The sequence below is a fragment of the Oreochromis aureus genome, linkage group 6 (genome assembly GCF_013358895.1).
Source record: "Oreochromis aureus strain Israel breed Guangdong linkage group 6, ZZ_aureus, whole genome shotgun sequence".
NCBI lineage: Eukaryota > Metazoa > Chordata > Actinopteri > Cichliformes > Cichlidae > Oreochromis > Oreochromis aureus.
Window position 1 is genome coordinate 13,414,049 of NC_052947.1, and position 19,379 is coordinate 13,433,427.

General features: G+C 41.6%; 1 protein-coding gene across 1 annotated transcript in view; it reads left to right on the forward strand.

Annotated features, from left to right (window-relative positions):
* Positions 1-19,379, forward strand: part of grin2ab (glutamate receptor, ionotropic, N-methyl D-aspartate 2A, b) — a 115,965-nt gene that overhangs the window by 86,228 nt on the left and 10,358 nt on the right. Inside the window, exons 8-15 of the mRNA XM_039613029.1 lie at positions 427-632; positions 4,081-4,195; positions 4,313-4,515; positions 10,085-10,253; positions 12,685-12,838; positions 14,333-14,458; positions 16,730-16,959; positions 17,652-17,812. Coding sequence (XP_039468963.1) covers positions 427-632; positions 4,081-4,195; positions 4,313-4,515; positions 10,085-10,253; positions 12,685-12,838; positions 14,333-14,458; positions 16,730-16,959; positions 17,652-17,812 — 1,364 coding nt within the window. The remainder of the gene's footprint in view (positions 1-426; positions 633-4,080; positions 4,196-4,312; positions 4,516-10,084; positions 10,254-12,684; positions 12,839-14,332; positions 14,459-16,729; positions 16,960-17,651; positions 17,813-19,379) is intronic.

Below are 19,379 nucleotides of genomic sequence, written 5' to 3' on the forward strand. Positions count from 1 at the left end.
CTGATTTCTTTCTCAGGCATGGATCTGACTCTACAGCTATAGCCAAATTAAAATGTAAAAACAAAGTACTGTAGGGTAGACTGACAGATTGCTGTGCCTGCATTTTTTTTTCTGATGTTTGCTCAGTCTGCTTTAGAGAGACAAAGTTTGAGCTATACCATTTTTTTTTCAATGACAGCTGCAAGATGTAGGCGATACCTGAATGAGTAATTCAGTTTATAGACATACAGTCTGTTCACACGTATCTAGTAGCCAGCTATGAATTATTTCCGGAGGACAGACAGAACCAATAAATCATCCGCCTGACACCTTTGAGAAATGCATATGGATGTTTCAAATCTGGGGTAAAAATGTCAAATTAAACTAAACTTGAAGCTTACAAACCATATGTGTCATTTCTTAGATGTCCTCTCCTCCCCCTCTCAGGTCTTCCCCCTGGGTATGATCTCTGTGTCCTATGATGACTGGGAGTACCCGCTGGAGACACGGGTGCGGGATGGGGTGGGCATCATTTCCTCTGCAGCCACCTTCATGTTGCGGGAGAAGGGAGAGCTACCAGAGGCCCAGAGCAGCTGCTACAGCACAGCATCAGACAGGAGCCCGGGGAAGCTCCCACCTAGTGCCCTGCGCAGGTGTGTGTAGCTGTGGATGTGTGACGATTGCGAGGAGATCAAGGTCCAGGGACTTGCATAACTCGGTTCGTCTTTGTGGCTGACTGTTCGGCAGCCTTACATAACTCTTTTTAATGTAGTAATGAGAGGGGAAGAGGAGAGAAAGGAAGCGGAGATGACAGCAGTGTTAAACACTGTGATTTCTAATGGCTTTTAACACTGTTAGATGTTGTGTACACGGCTGCTCGGTGTGTGAGCTCATTCTGCCTCCTTAGCTGGGAGACCTCAGGCAGACCTCCTTGTTGTTGCCACCCTGTGTTAACTAGAGCTTAGGATGTGTCTTGTGTTTGCGTGTGTGTATGATAGTGTGAACTTCTGCGTGTGCACCTTGCTTCACATCATGGCCGGACTGTCATTAAGTTTGGATTAGAGCAGCTGTTACTAGCTTTGTTGTCTGGATTTCCTTTTTAACTTTCTCTGTGGGGGGCTCATACAGTGTATGTCAGAAGGTGTGTGTAGGTGTGCATACCAGCATGCAAGATAATGTACTCTTCTCTGAAGTCTCTGTGATGTACAGGCGCACACACATACACACAGAGAAACACAAGCATGCAGATTCATACTGAGCTACTGAGCAGTCGCTGCTACAGGGCTGTTAGCTAAACTGCCTCTGTAAAGTTTTTTTTCAGAGTGATATTGTGACTGCATCTTGAATATGAAGCATGCAGTGGCTAATATGCTATTATAAATTCAGAAGTCTATATTAAACTAACTAAAAATATAAAGGTCATGTTGCTAGGGTCTGCACATTGGTGATGACTTATGAGCTGGCTCATTAGAATGAGAGCCACAGTGCGATTTTCACCATTATGGCTTTATTATCCCATTTTTCTCTCCCATTAGGCCGCTACAGTGTATATCAAAGCATATACAACACTGCTGTTGTTGACAGGTTGATCCAATATAACTCAGACCTCGACAGGAACTCAAATGTTTATTCAGAGCTCTATTCTTACTGTCAGAGGTACCTCATTTGTCTCACTAACTTATTAGATCGAATTTGCATATTTGTCAAAACAACTGCAGCCAATTTTTTTGTGATAATAAACTGACAGGTTGGATTTCCCCCACCCTGATTCGGAAAAGTGGTGAGGCTGTGATCAGGATTCTGCATACATTAGTCTAGATACAATCTTGCCGCAGTGTGCATATAAACAACGCGAGGTGGGGAGGAATAGGACAACATAATCTGGCACTTAAAAGACACTATCAGACCCGCCGGATTTTCTGTCATTCTTGCTTGACAGGAATTAATATCTCAGACTCTAGTTGAGCTTATTTGGTCTCCACAATGATACAGGTTTTTATGGAAGGTTTGTCCTTGTTGTAAATTTCAAAAGGTTATTCTTTTTGATGGAACCAGTGTAGCGTGCAAACCCCTAAGCTGTCACTTTCCTCTAAAAATATGCTCTCTGCCATAATACAGAATTTGGGAAGAAGCCTGCCTTTCTTCTTTATTCATACTTTCATAAAAGTGCTCAGAGAGTATTTCAGCTAATAGAAAAGTGCTTCTCACATAGTGGTAGCAGGATCCACATTAAAAACTGCACTTACTGAAGGAGGGGGTTTCATATATTTCTATGATGCAACTCTTTCTTCCACGTACTACTTAAACCTCTACTGAATTTCTAGGCGATGATGATACATTTATATAAAAATCGCTGAACCCACTTCATAATGTAGCTTTACATTTCATTTTCATTGCACAAAGAATCACAATACAAACAGGATTTGGTTCTCCTGCATGCCTCAAAAACACAGCGGCGTCATTCGTTTACATCAGAAACTTTTTTTTTTTCCCCCCAAAATGGTAACAAACCTGAAATAGGAGGCGACAGCAGTTTCCCAGAATAAACTGCCACAGCGTTTCCGCTACATGTATTCAGCCGTGGCGATGCGCTGTGACAAGGGCATCACCTGCTGCACCGGGAAGATTTTTCCAACACAAAAAAATATATATTTGTCTTGACGTGCCACTAATAGTCCAAAGCATTGTGATCTGTGACAGAGGTAGGTCTGGTTGTAGAGTGAAGGTCCGGTCTGTAATGTTTGGCTGTGTAGATTTATATTTAATTATTGTGTTTGCTGGGAGAGGACATAACTAAACCGCAACTGTTTGGTATATATCTATATTTACTTATTTATTTATTTTTCAGTGCCAGTACACGAGGGAGACGGGGACCTTTTGTTTACTTTTTCTCAGTGTGAGTGGAGCCGGCTTTCACAGAGCACAGGCCTTTTTCCAAGTCTTTGTAAGAACAGATGATTAATGTAGCTCCCTCTAATCCACTGTCCGACTACAATATTTATGTGTGTTGACTCTAATACCTCTCCTGGAGATGAGACAACATAAAATCCCACCTGTTTGAACTGGAGTGTAATTATCATAGTTTTCAGCTGCAGGGTGCGTGCTAAACAGCGCTCACATGGTTCTTTTTATGCATCTTGACTTGCTGTCGCAATATCTGAGTGCATGCATGACTCCTTCGTGGCCCCGTGCCCTGTTTAGCTCACATAAAAAAAACTGCTTTTAACTCTTCCTTTTTAATAGTACTTCAGATAATGTATGTTTAGATAGCTGATGGACTGAGACGGTTTTTTTCTGGATGAAAAGGGGAATTTTGTACAGAGTATGAATGTGTTTATAAAGCAGATGTTTGCCTTCTGAAATATTCTGTTTTAGCTGAATGATATTTCATTTGTACAGCTAACCCCGATGCGGTGTCGAGATGATTCAGACAATTTCTAATAAAACAGAACACAAGGTGTCAGAGAAAAGGTGTTGTCTGTTTTGGACAGCTGCTGTCCTCCCTGTGATTCAGTCTTTAAGGTAAACGTCCTTGGACAGGCCTTCTCTCCCCTAGTGGGAATCCACACTATTATCCCAGTCCTCACACTCGGAAATCCTCTCCTTCTGAAAATTGTTTCACTGGAGCGAGTGTGTCTTTAATCCCCGTATCACTGTGTGATACTAGTTCATTTACTTCTCTCTGCTGCTTCACTTTAGCGAGTGTGTAAACGTTTCAGCATAGGATCTGTTTGCGTATGCAGGACAGCTTTAGTGAGTAAGAGAGTGAGAGCAGCCTTGTTGCACCAGTGACTTGTCTTTCAGGCATATATCTGTGGAGAAATCAATGCAGAATGTTGATGGGAGAGATACGTGGCCTCTGACTCTTCTCACTCCTACACACAAATAGATGCACGCACACGCGTACACACTCAGGCGTCCATGCACACACGGTGGGTGAAGACAACATTGATTTGAAGTGGAGACTCTTGCGGTGATTACAGAGTGCTTAACTTGTTATTTTGAATGTATTTGCTGTTGTGCACATATACAAACACTCCAGCAGATGCAAATCAACAACAAATCTTCCTGCCCACCCCACCCCCCCACCATGTGTTTCAGGCACATGATGCACGTGTGGAATGAAGGCCGAGATTTATCCTTTACTCCAGACGGTTACCAGGCCAACCCAAAACTGGTGGTGATCGTCCTAAATGTGGAAAGGAAGTGGGAGAAGGTAACAAATGAGTGCGAAAATTTAAAGAAAAAACTTCAATAAGATGTCTTTTTATAGATTTTTGGAGTGATTTTTGTGACTGTGATTTTTGGTGTGTTTTTTCTCCCATCTGCACAGATGGGCCGCTGGGAGAACGGGACGTTGTCGCTGATGTTCCCGGTGTGGCCGAGGTATAACTCCTATGGGGACGAGGATGCAGATGAAAACCACCTCTCCATCGTCACTCTGGAAGAGAAACCTTTCGTCATTGTGGACAACGTAGACATCCTCACTGGCACCTGCATGAGAAACTCAGTGCCCTGCCGCAAACACGTCAAAAAGTAAGTACCTGAACCCACACCTGCCCACTGCCCACATAAAATCACAAGCCAGGTTGTTAGCCATACTTCGCATGCCCTGAATTGGTGACGCTACAAGAGGTGAGACAGATACCTGTTTGTTCTTCGAATAGGTTCAGTCTCATTAGGACACAGGTAGTGTTAGTTCATCTGTTTGTGTATCTCTTGGCTGAACAGAATCACACCTCTCTAACCAGTCTCAGTGTGTCTGACGGGATGATTGTCAATCAGCTGCCCTTTGTTCTTGCACTTTTCGGGATCTATACTGGGCCCACTCATTTTTACTTTATATAATAATGAGTCACCATCTGTTTGTCCTCTAGTCTGAAATCCAAATGTACAGTACGTAGCTCGCACTGTAATCGAGGCAAACTCGATTACGTTTCAGCACAACTTAATACTAAACTCACAAACTCTGCGGCCCATGTTACAACTTGACCGAAAATGTATGCAATTTTAAGAGGAGCAGCTTTCGCCTAGCTCGATTTTTTTATTCTTTTCCCGCTGTCTGTTCTTTGCCAGTGTTGTACAAGAATAAAACTCTTGTGTCAGAGACAGAACCGACACACACAGCCCGAGTTCTCATTTGGTTCAGAGGTAATCAGTTCTGTCAGCATTAATAATTAATTGCTCTCTGTTGCTGTCAGCTCGCTAATGCCAATCTGTCGGTATACTCGATTTTTGTTTCTCCTGCCGCTGTAGTGGCAAGTGCAGCCCTCTGTGGTTTTATTGTTTCATTAGTTCGGTTTGATTTGTGTTTTATTTTAAATGCTCTGAATGTGTTGCTTGTTTTTAAATATTGCAATACAGCTAATTAGTAACCCTGCTTATTGTTTTCCTCATATTGCATATTGTACATTAACACTGCTCTCATTAAGGCTGTGCGTGCTTGGATCCTGGAAGAATGTGGATATTACTCACAATGGGAAAATTAAACCCCCCGGTGGTACTCTGCACCTTTCATGATTTGGGTTTTACGTGTGACTTAGAGAACTTATTCAAAATATTATTTAATACGGTTTTTTCTTCCTGATTTTTGTTTTCTTAAAGAGGTTGGCTTGAATTTATGGGTTCAAAAACAACCAACGGATCTCTCAGCCTGAGCTTGATTATAAGATCTTTTGATTCTGCGTCATCAACAGCTCTGGTCAAGTTGTCATTATGTACTTCTGTCCATCCCATTTTTATGAAGAGGGTATTTTCCTGAAATCTTCAGATTTAGCACGACATTGTTTTGATTGCAGTGTCACAGAAACACAAAATTTCAGTGCATCTGGCACAGATGTTCAGCCTGACTCAAGGAGTAACTGGTTTGAGTCTTAGAGTCAAAGCTCACTTTGACCTCACAAAACACATTTTTAAACTCAAGAATTCATGAGGCAATTATAACAAAAACTTCACATAATTTTATAACAGGATAAAATGGTGAGAGGATGACATTTTATGTCCAAAAGGTCAAGCAACATCTTCGCTGTTCTGCAAACACATTATTCTGTGTCACAGCTCGGGAACAGAAAGGGACATTGTGGCCATTTTTTAATATTTGGGTGTCCATCTTTTAAACTACATCGGAGCCTCCATGGAATATACACAGTGAATCTGGACTGATATGGCTGTAAACCTTATCTTGATTGTTTTGCAGAGGCCAAAAACCCAAAGGTGGTAATTCCAGTAGAAATTTGGACAGTTTTTTCTACAGAAAAGTATTTTAAAAAATCAATTTTTAAATATAACTGTTTATTAATTGATTAATTGGTGGACAAATTATTTAAATTATATATTGTACATTTAATAAGTAAATGCAGTACACTTAATAACTGGGTTTAAGACAGTTGTTTGGATAAAGCTTTTTGGGCTTGATCAGGTGACCCTAAACCTTCTCTTAGTTATGCTTAGTTATGCCAACAGGTCTAGGCTGCTAGGATTTCCCACGATGCACTGAGTGTTTCTTCTTTTTTTCACTTTCTATGTGTTTATACACCAGTGTGCATTTAATCATTAGTTATTATTTAACTCTGGCTCTCTTCCACTATGTGTCTTTTGTCCTGTCTCCCTCTCCTCACCTCCAACCACTAGTGGCAGATGTCCACTCTCCCTGAGCCAGGTTCTGCTGGAGGTTTCTTCTTGTTAAAGGGAACTATTTCCTTGCCACTGTCGCCAAGTACTTGCTCACAGGCAGCCGTCTGATTATAGTCTTTACCTTACAATAAAAAGCACTTTGAGGCGACTGCTATTGTGGTTTGGTGCTATATCAATAAACTTAATGTAAACTGAATTGATAGCACATATCAAATTATTGATATATGGTATTCTGTGAAACAAGCACCTTATCTTGGCATCAGCACAGTGTTCAGTAGATTAGAAAATGTTGATCATCAGAGGCATTAAGATGAAATTTCTTTCAGCCTTTTTTGTTTTCATACCAAGAACATAATCTTGCTTTCTGGGCAACTCCGGGGCACTCAGTTATGTGTAACATTTTTAGCTGAGGTTAATTTATGTTGTAAAATAAAAGAACAAACCCCAGCCTGCGCCATGCCTGGAGACAGAAAATGAAAAGATGTTTCATGTGGGACGCTGCCCAACCTTTTGTCATCGCCCATCTGGACTGCTGCAACATCCACCAAGCCGGCCTCGTAAAGTATTCTGTTGAGCAGAACGCTGCAGCCTGCCCTGCCGTCAACCTCCCCAAGTTCTCCCTGCGCTCCCCACCTCCTCCACACTCTTCTTCCCCACTGGCTGCCGGTGGCTGTTCGCATCATATTCTAAATTCTGGTCCTGGCGCTCAAGGCTCCTCGGGGAGTCGTGCGTCCATATCTGCAGGCTACGGCCTATCCGAACTCACCAGCTTGTGCTTTGTGCTCTGCTACAACCGGCCACTTAGCTCTCTGCTCCCTGCGGCAGCTTCGTCATCATTTCACCTGGCCTTGACTTCTTCTTCTTTTTTTCTTTTTTTTTTGCGCTTGCTCTTCCCCAACAGCAAAATGTCCTTTCTACTCCAGGCGGGACAGCAGAATTGCTCCATATCCTGTGTTGTAAAATATTCCCTTGAATATCTCGATTCCTCACTCACATTAAAAACATCCCTCATACCCGTTTGCTGAAATTTTTTTCTTATCATGATTTTTAGCAAGTCTTTATCTGACATCTGATGTCTTTATCTGGATCCCAGGAACATTTTGTTATCTGCTATCAGCACTGTTGACAACAGTATCACAAATTCACACAGACTTTGCCATGCTACTTCACTTAATGTGATTATTTTATATGTGTACATATATATATATATATATGTGTATATATATATGTGTATATATTATAGTACATTGTTACTGTTACTGTCCACCTCATTGACTGATGTTCACTCTGCACTGCATGTCATTTCTGTTGCAACAAATTGATATGTTTTAATTGCTTTAAGATGAAAATGATGAAAAGATATTTTTCATAATAGGCCTTTAATAACATCAAATATAGATTCTTCAGATATCATGTCAGTTCAATGTGTTTTAACGTACATGACATTTGTTTTTAAGTCAACCCAGTAGAGCGCTTTAGAGCCTTTTTTCAGCAGCGGCACGTCAAACAATACTGAGGACTCTTCTCTTTGAAAGAACTTAAAAGGCATTATTGTAGAGGCTGAAATATGTCACACGCCGTCTTGAATGTATAAACAAAAAGAAGATATTTTTCAGATATTCAGTGAAAGTAAAACTTTCTCAATTAAACTCCTCTTGGATTTGCTCCATTTATCTACAAATGAACACCTCGACCAGTGGCTCTCCATGACAAGATAAGGCAGCTTTTCTTTTTTGCTCATTTGCACATTTTGGAAGTCCAGTTTGAAGCCCCTAAATATGCATTATAATTGACTGAGGTTCATTTGTCACTTGTTGAGTACCATATGTGTGCTTTCATTAACCACAACACAGCCCTAATGCTCAACTAATATCTCTTTTCTGAAGCATTCTGTGTCATCAATGCGTCGGTTCATCCAGACAGCAGAAAATAGTTGAAATTGTTCAGGATAGTCATTAGCGTGGGTTAGCATAGATAGGATAGGATAGGACTGTCACTGCTAACCACGGGGGAAGTGCAAAAACTCACCGGTAATTACTTTCTTTGAAGATTTCTTTAACAGCCGGAAGCCACCATATTAAAGGTTTTGCATCTGTAGAACACAAAGAAGGCAGACGGGAGATGCCTCGGAGAAATGGATGCATCATAACAACCTCTGAGATTATCAGCACTGTAGGCAAGGACTATTAGACGTCTGAATCACCTCTCATAGAGAGCTTAACTTGTGACCTTAACCAGTCATCCGCTAGCGGGGATTGCTGTAAAATCTGAGGCAAAAAGACAAGTTTCTTCTACAATTGTTATGTTTATGTGCAGCACTCCATGTGCAGATGTCCATACATCTGTATACAGTACATACATCTAACCCCCTACAGCTGCTACATTTACCCAGTCACTACTTCCACATCATTTGCATCTGTTTGTTGTTATGAAAATAATCAAAGAGATGTACTGTGTGTGAACCTCAGACAGCCTGTTGGTGTGTGTATATGTGTCTGTGTGTTTGCATGCTCGGAGAGGGTCCAGCTGGGAAAAACTATTGCATGCAGTATGTATGCATTAGAACACCTGAGACGCTGAGATTTTACATACTCAGACTCACTCACACGTATGTATACGATGCTCGCTCTGGCTCTTTCTGTCTCTCTCGTACACGCAGTAATGATGCGCCGCACATACAGTCGACTGCAGTTAAAGGATCTGTTAATCCTTTGATGTGTCGTGTCTTTGACAGTCGTTCTCGGTGTTCTGTGTGCGTGAATCCCTCAGTTCTTCCTGAACTTTCTCCTGAATTGGAGTCAGCGAAAAAGGCAAGTGAAAAGGTCACAGAGCTGCTGCTCCCATCCACATACAGTACGCTACATCAAAGATTGCTGACATGGGAACGGAATTAACTTTTCATGGAAATGCTTTTGAAAATGCTGGTAGGGTTTAATAGATTATGAGAATCATTTGATCCAACAATGCAGTTTAGTTCACTGCTCTGAGGTCCTCGGGGACGGCTGTCAGAAAAGTTTACTTAAACACCGGCTCGAATTCTGTGCATCCTTTGTGTGTGGCTGTGGAGTTTTTTGGGGAAGCATCTTCCTACAGACGAAAGCTGAGAAACACCGAGGAGGCAGAGCGAAAAGGACACAGAAGACAGATGAGGAAAGGACAGCTGATATTTTAATTATGTGGGTTGGTTGTTCTGTAGAGCCTGGCTCTATTTAAAGCCCAGCAGCTTCTCCTCGGTACCCCTGTGTTTTCATCTGGTTTGGGTAGCTGGCACTAAGGGAAACACACAGTCCCTCACACACACACTGAGAGAGCTCTCTCTGCCCTTTAGCAGTGTCATAATTCTAGTTTTACAGTTTGATGGAACCACCAGATGTGGAGCGAGCAGGCAGCTCGCACAGTTACACACATAACACTCAAATGTCCTCTGATATAAAAAATGACCTAATTCTGTTTGTGCATATGCTTGTTGCAGTAACAGCACATCAGGAGGCGCTTATATTAAGCAGTGCTGCAAGGGTTTCTGCATTGACATTCTCAAGAAGATAGCCAGGAATGTGAAGTTTACCTATGACCTCTACCTGGTCACCAACGGGAAACATGGAAAGAAGATCAACAACGTCTGGAATGGCATGGTTGGAGAGGTACTGCCTGTCTCTGTCTTAATAAATGAATGTATTACTCTGTGAGTCTGACTTTCCGTGCAAGCATTTCAATGAACAATGATATGAAATAGAACTTTGAGTATAGCAGTGACATAGTGCTGCCTTCTAAGTTTTTTTTATGCTTACTCTGCCGGCTACTTTTGCAAAATGAAACCTGTTCTCTCTCCGGGCGTAATATAATGATGTTTTGTGAGATGCCACCTGCGTTTCCTAATTACACACAAGATGTCGTTTAGGGTTGGTTCCTTCACATACTGGCACACAGATATATTGGCTGCCTTCAGCAACAAACAATGCCCACGTTTTCACTTACTAGCTAGTTACAGCTAGTTACAGTTTGCCAGTACTGGGTTGGATTCCCTTTTGCCTTCAGAACTACCGAAATTCTTCATGGAACAGTTTTAGCAAGCCGCTCGAAACATTCCTCGCTGACTTTGATTGTCTAAGATGTGAAAATCGCATTTCAGCACATCCCGAAGGTGCTCTGTTGTTTTGAAATCTGTCGACTGTTGAGGCCATTTGAGTACACTGATCTCACTGTCATGTTCAAGAAACCAGTCTGAGCTTTGTGACATGGCGCATTATCCTGAAGCAGCCTTCAGAAGACAGGATGGATCCATGGTTTCATGTTGTTGACCTTTGCTTCCGAACATCACATTAGAAATCCAGACTGATCAGACCAGGAACATTTTGGTATGCCTGTGCGAATTGTAGCCTCAGATCCTGTGTGCAGTCTTCTGCTGCTATAGGCCATCTACAGTTGGGACAGTTGGGACCTTTGTGTTTTGTATTTAATTTGGCTTATTTTCACTTTCTGTTCTGGTTTAGGCACCAAACTAGACTCACAAATACCCTCATTTAGTTACGTTTATTAAAAGATGCTGTGTAAAATATGCTTCTTCACATCAGTAATGACACTTATTGGCAAATGACAAGTTAGGGGTGACAGACCTATCTCACTAACCATAAACCAGTCTGTCAGGGCATCGTGGGTAAATGAGCCATGCTAGTTTGGCCAAATGAGTATTAATTGATGGTCCCAGAAACGTGAATGGGCTGAGAGGCAAGGGGCCAGTTAACCAATAATATTTAGCAAAGTAAAAATGAATAAGCCGTAAGAGCCCCATAGCTCTTTATTTTCAAATTAACTACACAATTAATTACACGAACATGGTCAAGACACTCGGCGTGTGATGTATATATGTATTTTAGGCCATTTTCTGCTGCAGTGGCATTGTAGTTGCAAATGCTTACATTTGGAAGAGCTTGTGCAACATTTTCATCATGTTTTGGGGGGTGTGCCCATTTTTCCCACTTTCATTTCCTTTAATACCGATAAAAGTGATTCTTAAAAAATGGATTGCTAATGTTTTTTTTTAAAGAGGCTCAGTAATCTCAATTGTTTGTATTTTTTAATTAAATTAATTAATGTCTCAGTACAAGAGCAATACTGTTTAAGTGGGATGAACTTGAAATAAACTGCAGTGCCTGTGTTAATTCTAATGAGGGAACTTGTAATTCTAATGACTTCTGTTTATTACTTTAAGGACAACGATGGAGCCCTGGGGGCACCAAGGCGTGTTTTAGACTTTAGCTATAAAAACAATGCGATTAGTTGGATCAGTTCAATGTTTTTGGTTGTTTCACATAGTTTATTATCAATATGAAAAATATAGAATATCAGCTTTGCTCTCAAACCTACAATTTGTACTCTCAGATCTCAAAACACAGCACTGGGAGGTACCGTTTAATCTGTTTTGATTAGCTTCAAAGTGTAACAGAAATGTAATAACTGCTCATCCGCTTGTTTCTGTTCACTGAACAGTTATGTCCGTGGGTCCTGGTTTAAAAAGGGAACAGGACACCATCAGTCTTACCCAATTCCTATCAATTATCTTATCTGGAAATGATTTATTCAGCCACAGATCATATTAAAGCTAAACGCTGCCACAGGGAAACCTTTAAACTGAAATTTACACCAGGGATAATGAAACCTGACATTACAATCCACAGATTGTTCACGGATCAGACCACTAGAAGCCTTTCGACGATTAAAAGAAAAACATAACATTTTATTTCCTACTACAAAAGACATCTTTATGAGCAGAATGTCCCTCTGTCACAATACACCGAGACATTTACAAATGGTGGCACTATGAAAAAGACAGCTGTACTTTCACTTTTCATCGGATACGGCTGGAGCTGCCCTCCAACTACGACTGACATTCCGAGTTATACCCTGTGATACAATGTGATATTTCACATCCAAAATAAAAAGCAGGAAAAAGTCAGAGTGAAACTGTGTGATGTCCAAATATTTACAGAGCTCACTGTATTTATTTTTGACAGTGTAGACAGTAAGTCATGCTCTCGGTATAACAGTGCTTCCCTCTCTCTCTCTGGTTGCTAGGTGGTGTATAAAAAGGCAGAGATGGCCGTTGGCTCGTTGACCATTAACGAGGAGAGGTCGGAGGTCATTGACTTCTCTGTGCCCTTTGTGGAGACTGGCATCAGCGTCATGGTGTCACGCAGCAACGGGACCGTCTCGCCTTCAGCCTTCCTCGGTAAATCCATCGCTCTCTTTTTAACTCGACACCCTTTGTTTTTTTCTTTTATTCTCTGGCGGTCCCCCAACTCAGCTGACTACTGGGGGCAGAGAAAAGGGGAGGTGCTTACATGTTGGCGAAGTCTTGCACATAAAATGGAATATTTTATTCAGACAGTATATGCTGGCCAAATTCCACTTGTACTCTTGACTTTATCTGAGCCTCAACACCCTAAGCACATTAATATTTCTACCAGAGCAGAGGAAGTGGAGCGTGCCAGCTGTTTTTTGAAAAGTCAGCTCAGACAAAGCACTCTTGATACCCCCCCCCCTTTCCTCTCCCCTGCCTTCTCCTCCTCTCCAGTTGTTCAGACGACTAGGAATTGAAGCGCTCCTCTGTGGTTGCCTAATGTCTTGTATTGTCATTGGAGCGAGGGGATGTATTGGACCATGCGTGTGTTGGTCCCAGCGTATCAAGCCATGTGTCAGTATGCACGTGCGTGTGTGCTGGGAAAAAACAGAAACGAGACATTTTTGCGATATTGCGCTAATATATTAGGACGTTTGTGTAGTGAGACAAGGATGTGTGGAGAACGAATGTGCTGTGGCCGTATGTATGTTAAGAGGTGAATGCTTTGTGTGTGTATTTATGTGAAAGCTTATTGTATGATTGCGTGCGTGTGTGCATGTGTGTGTGTGTGTGTTTAAGCAAATGTGTGTGTTGAGCCTGCGCCAGGGTATCAGTGACGGTTCAGTATCTCGCACTCATATTAGAGGCACCTCAGCGCACAATCTCTCAGGGTTGGCTAACCCTGGCAGTCACATACTTACACATGCAGTGACACACATACACACACACACACACACACACACACACACACACACACACACACACACACACACACACACACACACATACAATTTGTCTGGGTTCAATGTCTCTGGCACTCATCCCGCTCTCTGAACTCCTGCCCTGCTACACACCAAACACACAAATAGATCACATACACATGCCCACAGCAGGGCACAGCAGATCACTCTGGGCTTGGTTCTCCCCTCTCTCTCTTTCTCTCTCTCTCTCTCTGCCTCTATCTTCCTCTCTTCCTCTCTCTCTCCCCCTTTCCTCTACCATCTCCCCCGCCCCAGGCCTCTCCCTCTCTCTCAGCTCTCATCCAAGGGAATAATGAGAAATATGGAAATGTGCTCCGTCAAACTCTCTGTGACTAACTCTCCCTCTCCTTCCCTCCTCTCTCACTCCATCTGTATCCCTTTTCCCCCTCTCTGTTTCTTCTCTATCATCATTTCCTCACTTTATCTCCCCCCTCATCCCTGTTTTTTTTGTGTGTGTGCATCTCTTCTTTTATTTCCGCGAGTCTGTCTGCCTCCACTCTCCCTCTACGTCCCTCACTTTTTTACGCCGCTTCTGCTCCTCCACGATATCTCGCTGTCTCGTGTACTCGATTTGCCTTTAACTCTTTCTGCTCCCTCTCTCCCTCCTTCTCCTTCCTCTCAGAGCCCTTCAGTGCATCGGTTTGGGTGATGATGTTTGTGATGCTGCTCATTGTCACAGCCATCGCCGTCTTCCTCTTTGAGTTTGTCAGTCCGCTGGGCTTCAACCGCAACTTGGCCCAAGGCAAAGGTAGACTCACACACACACACAGAATATCACACCAATCGTTTTTCCCAGGAGCAAGAAGCCCTGAAGCAAAAGAAGTGACCTATTATCACTCTGACTTCAGACAGTTCAGGTAATGCTACAGAGCATTAGCATTTCTCTCCCAGAACTACCAAAACTGTAATCTGAGGCGTCATCAAAAAACAAAACTTGGAGCTTCCCTGTCGGCTCTGAATTGGAGATTAATGTTGCATTCAATGTTGTGACTTAATTTAACATTTAAATCAGCTAAAGGCCGATCCAGAAGTAGCAAGTGAATGTTTTTTTCTTTGATTTTCCACTCAGCACTTCTGAAAGTTCAGGAAATCTATACATTGTGTTTAGCTTGCTGTTTTTTTCACTACCCACTGATTGAACAATGAATGCCAAGTTTAAAACTCCTTTGTAACCAAACTTTTAACCTGAACATTTAGATCCATTTAGATTTGATTGTAGCCACAATTTGGAAATCTGATTACCTCTTTTACTTTTTTCCCTCTACTTTTTTGTCTTTTCCTCTGCAACATATTAATCTGAAAAACATCCATTTAGGTTTGGCTCGACCCACCAAATTGGAAATTAGATCAGTTAATGGACAAATTTGTTCGAGACTTTGATTTAATTTGGCAAAAACATTTTTTTTTCCACTATTTCTTTTTTTTTTAACCCAAGAAAATGCGTGTTTTTCACAGTGACATTGAAAAATGCTCAGGTTGAGTGCATTTTTACAAAAATCATCCCCCTGATTCTATTAAATTATAAAGCACTTTTTCCTTCATTTACAAATTATGTCTCTATTCTAAAATAGGTTGTCAGTTATAAAAACGTATTATTTGAAGCATCACATGATGGTGAGGAGAAGGAGGTGGAAATTTCATGGCAAGAACCTGTGTAAAAAAACAGTCGGGTGTAAGAGAATTCAAGGGTTTTCTGATTCTTATTGTTATTATTATTTTTTGAAATTCTTTTAAGTACTTGGAAGTTAAAAATATCAGCCGTAGAAGACGTTATAAGAATTTATTTAATTGTTTAGTTTTTCATTTTTCTGTTGCAAATCAAGGTCAGTGAAATTACCATATTAGTTACCTTAGGGTTAGGGTTGGGCTGCTTAGATGCCATGATGTTGAGGGGCTTAGAGAAATACATATAAGCTCTTCGACTTCACAGAGGGGGGATTGAGGCCATTTTGGATTTTTACTGAAGTTGCCAAGTTTGGTTTCTCACTCGAAAAAGGGTTAACAACCAGTTGCTGTTGTTTTGAAAGCAAAATGTTTCCCTTGCTCAACAGGACTTCTTTTGTTGTATTTTTCATGTAAAATATTGCAACAGTTTGTTCTGGACTGCAGGCCTGACCAGGCTTAGCACTCTGACTCAGTCATGCTCTAGTATTACTCACAGAAAGTATTTTGGTTTTATCTTGATGAAATAATATATCATTTAGCGTCATTCATGATTAATGGTGCCTTCACAGCTGTGCAAATTTGCATTAAAGCACTCCATATACAATATCAGATGGCAGCTTTTGAACTGTAAGTAAAAAACAAGCTGAATGGCCCCTCTCCTCTTTAGCCCAGAGCACACAACATCTCTAAGTTCTCCATGAAGAATTTCAAATATTGATTCCTCCAGACCACAGGACCGTTTTTCCCTCAACTCGAGCTTTAAATTATGATTTTTTTGAAGAGTTTGAACTTACTGTGAGTGCAGCAATGACCTGTATTCACCAAGATTTTGATTTTTCTGTAGTATTTCTTAGCCCATGCACAGGGATTACCACACATTACTGTAATCATTTAATAATACAATACAATACAATTTTATTTATATAGCACATTTAAAAACCAGAGGTATGCCAAAGTGCTTCACAGAACCAATAACACTGTATATGTAGATAATAAAATCCCCAGATTCTTTGTATTTTTATGTTAAAAAACAGCTAGTCACATTACTAAAAACCCTAATAAGTTCTGCTGGGTTTATTTTCTTTAGCATTATACAACTTTTCCAGTCTTCTGTTGCCCCTGTCTTAACTTTCTTTTTGAAACATGCACCATTTTCAGTTAAATGTAGTTGAAATGATTTGTAAGTCATTGCATCATTTTTCTAATTTACATTTTACACAAAGTTCAAACTTTTTGAAGTTCATGTTGTGAGTTTAAGGTTTTGTACATGGGTCCTTTCCCCATTTTTTCACTTTTTCTTTATTGTTGCTCCTTCTTCTCCCCTGCCTGGTCCCTGTCTCCGTCTCTCTCACAGACCCACATGGCCCCTCATTCACCATCGGTAAGGCCATATGGCTGCTTTGGGGTCTGGTGTTCAACAACTCTGTGCCTGTGCAGAACCCGAGGGGCACCACCAGTAAGTTCATTGTCTCCGTGTGGGCCTTCTTTGCTGTCATCTTCCTGGCCTCCTATACTGCCAACCTGGCTGCTTTCATGATCCAAGAAGAGTTTGTGGACCAAGTCACTGGACTCTCTGACAAGAAGGTGGGGTTACACACACACAAATGGACATGTAAACACACACGCGCACACACACACACATTCACAGTCAGGGTTGCTCTTGTAATGGATGCCAGCCCTGCAGCCAGACAGAACTCTCTAGGGAGCGCCCTTGGGCTTCAACAGCCCAAACCCTCTGGCCGTAGCTGTCACCACACTAACACTGCCAGCACAGCAGACCTACAGGCACACACACACACACACGCACACACATACACACACAAGCTGCACAGATCAAAGCTGTGTGTGTTTGTGTTTGGATGTGTATGCATGCGTGTGTGTGTGTAGTTTCCAGGGGCTGGCAGTGTCAGCAGAACCCCAGCCAGTCTTACGCTAGGCTGGACACACAATGATGATGACTGATGAGTCCACTCCACTGTCTCTCCCACCTCCTTTCTCCTCTGTCTCTTCTTGTCACTTTCCACTCTTCCTCCTCTCTCCCCTCCCTCTCCTTCGTTTTCACACTTTAGCTCCGACTCCTACTTTAGACCCCCCCCCCCCACCATTTTTCCCTCCTACTTTGTCTCTTCCTGCTGTCTCTCACCGCTGCTCTTCATCTCTGAGCCTTTTTGTTTTAAAGTTTCTCTTTCCCTCTTTGTGCTCCCATCTCACGCTGTCTTTACCCCCTTTTGAACAATATGTCACTATTTCGCTGTCCTTATTTTTCCTCACTGCAGTTCCAGAGCCCGTACTCCTATTCCCCTCCATTTCGGTTCGGGACGGTTCCGAACGGGAGCACCGAGCGCAACATCAGGAAGAACTACCCAGATATGCATCAGTACATGACCAAATACCATCAGACCGGCGTCGTGGATGCACTAATCAGCCTCAAGACTGGGTACTGTTAACTTGTCAAGCCAACTCACATCAAGGAAAGATTCTTTATACCTGAGGCGGTCATTCTGTTGGCAAACACCACATATGCTTAAGAACATGTGAAAACAAACACAAAAAGAGTCATTGCATCATGCAGGAACTCGACCCCATGGGGCTAAACAGTAGCTTATGCTAAAATGCTGCAGTAACTGTGCTGAGTGTTTCTGTCACTGACAGTGTGTGCAAGTGCTCATTATAGAGTCTTGTTGCTGCTGGAAAGAACGAGCTGCCAAAACAGGGAGAGTGTAATTTGTTCTGGAGTTTGCTACCTTTATTCTTCCATCTAAACACACACTACATAGAAAGATGGCTACAGTGCTCTTATTTGTTCATTAGTTTTGCGGGCTTTGATCTTTCTCCAAAAATAATTTTCATTTTTTTGGTTTTCTTGTTCCGTAATAATTACTTTATTGATACTGCATATGAAAGAAATAAGGTTTGTTTCTCACATTAATACACTAGGCTTTGTTTATACAGCATCAAAACTGTATAATGAAGACGTTCAGCAGCATCATCAGTATTTAACTAACTTATTAGGCAAAAAAAAGGTTGTTTTGACAGAGAAAAATATAAACACTTGGGAGTCTGAGTTAAAATTTCAGTCCAGTCATGAAATAGTCTGTGGCCCAAGACGCACATTCAGGACGCTCTCGATCCTTTAATGAATTTATATTGTTTTCCAGTGCTGTGCACAGTTACACAAGTGATTATTAGTTTAAAATTCTCTGTGCAGCAGCAAAACTCAGCAACAACAGATCGCCCATGTATTCATTTCATACAGTATATGCGCATTTACATCCAAAGTATAACTTATATTTATGCACATGTCTAGCCCCAAGGTATACTCATTCTATTATATAAAACCAAAATGAAGTTAAGTGCAGGCTTCTTCTGTTATATGGGATGATGATAGAGGGTCCGTGTTGCATTGTATTTGGTCAATCATTCATCAGGCTCTATTTGCTGAGTTCAGATGTATCAGGCCCACATCTGTGCTAGTGTCAGACACAAACTGTGGCCTCTTAGCTAGCAGCTCATAGTGTCAGTGCAAAAACAAGATCTAAAAACTGAAGGGTACAAGCCTGTTTATGTGAGAAATATCAGTTACACAAAGTTATGTTTCCTTCTTATATTTATTTTTAACTGGAATGCGGGTTTTTAATCCCTGGAGAGGTTTATAAGGAAAAGGCAAAAGTTCATACAAAAACTATAAAAATAGTAACTTCAGTGACTGATAATCAATTAGTACAGGTAGAGCAAGAGCGATGCCACTTTGATTTCTAAATGTAACATGGGGTTTAAACTAGCTGCTAGTTAGCTTAGAGCAGCACAAAAAAAACGGGGGGGGGGCGCTCTCCTGACTCCACCAAATGTTTTGAACTCTAAATGGTGCTCACTAAATGATATCTCTCCACCGGAGAGATATCATGTCAGTGCGCCCCAGGGTGGCTGTGGCTACTATGTAGCTTGCCATCACCAGTGTGTAAATGTGTGTGTGAATGGGTGGATGTCTGGATATGTAAAGCGCT